This window comes from Acipenser ruthenus, chromosome 38 (genome assembly GCF_902713425.1).
Source record: "Acipenser ruthenus chromosome 38, fAciRut3.2 maternal haplotype, whole genome shotgun sequence".
Taxonomy (NCBI): Eukaryota; Metazoa; Chordata; class Actinopteri; order Acipenseriformes; family Acipenseridae; genus Acipenser; species Acipenser ruthenus.
Window position 1 is genome coordinate 1,068,751 of NC_081226.1, and position 4,646 is coordinate 1,073,396.

The 4,646-nt window shown below is 41.8% G+C and overlaps 1 protein-coding gene across 1 annotated transcript; it reads left to right on the forward strand.

Moving 5' to 3' along the window:
- Positions 1–1,806: 1,806 nt before the first annotated feature.
- On the forward strand, positions 1,807–3,609 carry LOC117433810 (protein FAM187B-like). Its single transcript, XM_034056230.3, has 2 exons — positions 1,807–2,585; positions 3,222–3,609. The coding sequence occupies exons 1-2, from the start codon at positions 1,807–1,809 to the stop codon at positions 3,607–3,609; spliced, it is 1,167 nt and encodes a 388-aa protein (XP_033912121.3).
- The last annotated feature ends 1,037 nt before the right edge of the window (positions 3,610–4,646 follow it).

Genomic DNA, 4,646 nt, shown 5'->3' on the forward strand with positions numbered 1-4,646 from the left:
CAATCACATGCACGCGTGAAAATACGATTCCACGAGCTTAAATCTGCATATTGTTTTAACGCAATGTTAAGGTCTGTAGCAAATTATGAACACAACTTATGGCTTCGAAATGTATATATTTAAAGCACGCATAAGGTTGTATTTGTTACATATTACAGGGCAATGGGTCAATTTCACAGAAATCGTGAAATCCGCGGTAACCATAAAAAGAAAAAAAAAAAAAACACTGCTTAATAATAACTCATTTCTACTCTATTCGTACAGTCCCTACTCCAGCTGTTGTTATACCTGCAAAACTATAACCCGTAGCTTTTGTCTCCCCCCCCCTTTCTTTTCCTACAGTCCAATCTACTGGGAGAGAGACTCCTGCTCTCTCACACACCTGGGGCTGCTGCTGCACAACGGCAGCCACTCACTGGACAGCGGGGGAGGGACCTACCTGATCAGGAACGTCAGCAGCGCGGACACCGGGCTGTATAGCTGCTTTGTCAACCGGCAGCTGAGCGACTCTTTCAACGTGCGCATCCGTGACCCCTGGAACGCCGGCCCGCGGAGGGTGCTGGAGGGAGCCGTCAGAGCCTTTGAGTTCTTCGCTCTCTTGGCTTTCCTCTTCTCCCTGCTCTACACCGTCGCCTGGGTCACAAGGCGACTGCAGAAAAGACCAGTGAGCCGCGCTGGCGACCAGTACCCAGGACCTGGAAGCCGAATGTGAAAGATATATTTAGCCCTCACGATTTAGTACCGCAAAAGGTGACTAATAAATCAATAAAAGCTATCTAATCACCTGTTAGTCTTTTAACAGCGTATGTTACCTGTGGCATACAGTACAGTGCCAGTATTATAAACAACTTGTAGTAAATATGTAGTTTTCTTTCTTCTAATAATCACATTTTACTGTTCACAAGTGGTACCATTCTTTATTGTCTATTTCAAACTGAAGTCGGATTTTTTTATTTCAAAAGGTTAATACAGTAATATGTGTATGTATCCTTTTTATTATTAGTTTATTTAGCAGACGTCTTTATCCAAGGCGACTTACAGAGACTAGGGTGTGTGAACTATGCATCAGCTGCAGAGTCACTTACAACTACGTCTCACCTGAAAGACGGAGCACAAGGAGGTGAAGTGACTTGCTCAGGGTCACACAATGAGTCAGTGGCTGAGGTGGGATTTGAACTGGGGACCTCCTGGTTACAAGCCCGTTTCTTTAACCACTGGACCACACAGCCTCTTTAACAGTGAAATATTAGCTCTTTAGTAATATGAATAATACATTACTATCATTTGTAAGAATGTAATTGATATAAAACTAGCTATTTATTCATCGCCATATTTATTGTATGGTTTAATTCATGAATATTTGTCTATGAATTACATTTATTCAAGATTTGATGTATCTTCGTTATATAAATGAAATGTAACTTTCTGTAATAAATATTCAATAAATTTTTTTTTATTATACTATGGTAATGAATGTTTGTAAGGGTGAATAAGGTATGTCGGGCCTTATTTTCAAAGCATTTAATCCCTTCTTTAATTCATTTTTTGAGAGGAGAAAAAGACCCGTTAATGTACAAAAATACATTGAGAGCGCTGAAAAGAACGTGGAATATATAATTGAAAATGAGTCAGCTGAAAATGCTATAGTCTCAACTGATAGTTGGCCAACTACCTTTGACCATGAACTGCTTACATCACTAAAGCCCTGTGACATCACATGGGAGAGATATTACAATAGCTGTAAGGCTCAGGTGCATCAAAGCTGCTGTCTAGATGCTTTCAAAACGTAAGGGCAGACCACTCGGAATGAGTCGGGCGTTCCTTTCCATCTGTCTGCTGGCGAGCGTTCTACCAGCTGAAAACTATCAGCTAGCCTTGGCTTCCCAGAACCCAGCCACCTTGTTTTGTCCAAATGGTTCTCAACACAACGAATTAACTTGGCAGTATCAAAGCCTGGGTGGGGACCAACCCAAGACCATGTGGTCCAACAAGGGCCCGGTGAAAAACGTCAAGGATCCCCGTTTGTTGAATCTCCAGTCAAGGGCCATCATGCATTTTGGAGACTTGAAGTTAGAAAGCCCCAAGATCAGGGATTCAGGTGGATATATCTGCAAGGGGGAGAAGGAGACTCTAGTCCACTACGAAGTGGAGATCCAAGAGGTCTATGAACTCCACATATCCCACGCCGGCTTAGGGCAGAAGGTACGAGCGAACTTCACTGAGGACTTAGGAGACGGCAGGCAGGTGGAAGTCTATACGCACTGGAACAAATGGCAGGCTTGTGATCGGTGTGGCTCCGAGGGAGAGAGGAAAAGGGTGGGGTTCTGTTACGGAAGGGTGACCCAGCACAGCGTTCTGGTTTGGGACGCTCTCCCATGCGGTCTGATGAGGATCAGGCTGGAAGCGCTTGGGAAGGAGTTCACAGGTTTTGGCCCCGAGCTCAGGATCGAGCTCTGTAATGTTACCTGTTCAGACATGGACAGTGGAGCATTCCTACAAGAAATGGGTTTGAATTTTGTGGAGAAACACCTAGTCCAAGTCAATGGGGATGCAAGTTTGACATGCGCTGGTGCATCCCTTTACAGGTAAGAGAACGGGGTGACTAAAGAGCTTTCTGTGCCATTTCAGTAGTTTTTTTTATAGTGTTTGCAGTCTTTCTGGTTATGTTGCTCCCATTTTTTTCCCCTCAAAACTTTGATGTTGATTTGAGCGTCTAAGTGCTAGGGCTGAATACCCTTCCTCATTAAAGTAATCGTACCCCGACTTGTACAGTGATTACAATTTATGTAAAATACAAACCTTGAACATCAACTGAGGTTCTAGATCAGAGTTTCTCAATCCTGGTTCCAGTGTCTGCTGGGTCCCAACTGAGTTCTCAATTACTTAATCAAACCTTTAATTAAACTAATAATGTGCTTAATTAGACCTTTTTAATTGTTCTCCTAAAAAGCCGCCGATTTCAAGTTCCTTATAAAATTGTATCGTTAACTTGAAATCTCCAACTGTTTAAAAGCTGAAAGCAATCAAAAAAGGTCTAATTAAGCTAATGATTAGTTCAACGAAGGGTTCAATTAAGTAACTAAGAACTCAACTGGAATGAAAAGCAACAGACACAGGGGGTCCCTCATGAACAGGATTGGAAAACCCTGATCTGGAGTATTCTAGTATTTCTTATGTTCTTATTTTGTGACTAAACCCTGGGATCCCTCATTTGTTTACAGCCCACTGTACTGGATGAAAGACTCTCACCCGCTCACCCATCTTGAACTGCTGAAGCAGGACGACAGGCACTCATTGGACAGAGCGACAGCAGGCGGAACCTACCGCATCAGCCACCTCACAATGAAAGATTCCGGAATGTACCTTTGCTATGTCAATAGAACCCTGACCAAGGCTTACCAGCTGGAGGTCCAGGAACCGGGCGACAGGGCTTTGTTTCAGATGGATGTGTTTCTTGTGTTGGCAGTGATGGCTTTCTTCTTCATGCTTGTTGGGTTAGGGAAGTGTTACTACCAGGATTTAAGCGATGGTTGTACAAAACACACGGAGGAGACAACAGATGAAAAGGCGACATACGAAATGAAAGAGGCAGAATGTCTAATGGAATAAACCAAAAAGCTATGCGCTGCCTAGCTTGGTGTTTTGTCTGCAAATGCAAAACAGTACCCATGCCCATACACTTGCATGAGCTAAATAGGTCCACAGTGTGCAGTTTTGAAAAAAAACACATGTTATTGCATACAGGTATTTTTTTTATTTTTAAATTTGATATCTGGTACTGCTTTAGGTTAAAGGAAGGTGTACCTTCTGGGTCCTTTAAAAAAAAAAAAACTTAGCAGTTGCATGAAACTTAAATAATAACAATATTATATCCCCTACAGTCACTGCGTGCTTATCTGTGCTTCTCGAACTCCACAGAGTTCACACAAACTTTTAAAGTTTCAAAAAACACCAGAATGGATGGGTGCAGTAACAAAGTAAAAACAATAAAAAAATAAAATAAAAAACACACCCACACACCCACACACCCACACTCACACGGATAAAAACAGTTCACTCTGGAAAATCAACCACGTCTGAATTGACCACACAGGAAACAAACGAGTTTACCTCAAAAACAAGATACCCAGCCGATAAAAACAAAACAAAACAAAACAAAAAAGCAATTCAAGGAATTGCATAATTACATTTCCTCTTAGCATAGATACAGCCTTGCTACTCATTATCAACCCACTGAATGCCAAAATGAATTACCGTAGGTAGGTAGATGCTAACCAACTAACTAGCGTACGCAGCAGGCTGATGTCAGACTGGTACACAAACCAGCACCAGATCGTATTACCGCCTTAAAATTGATCTCCACTGTATTTTGATTATATTCAGTCATTTTAATAAAGGGTTTCAGTAAAAACACCAGCAGTATTATTAATATGAAGTTAACGGTTTAGATCATTAAAAGCTCATTAAAACGTGACCCCTTTGAATAATTGTGGGTGCTGCCACATTGCCTGCAGTTTGAAAACGAGACTTCGCAGTCGGCTTTTAAGGAGGTACCAAAAAAACCAAAAAAAAAACAACGCTTTTTAAAAAATGATTGAAGACTGGACCTATACCACATTCCTCTAACAGAAGGATGGTTCTGCATG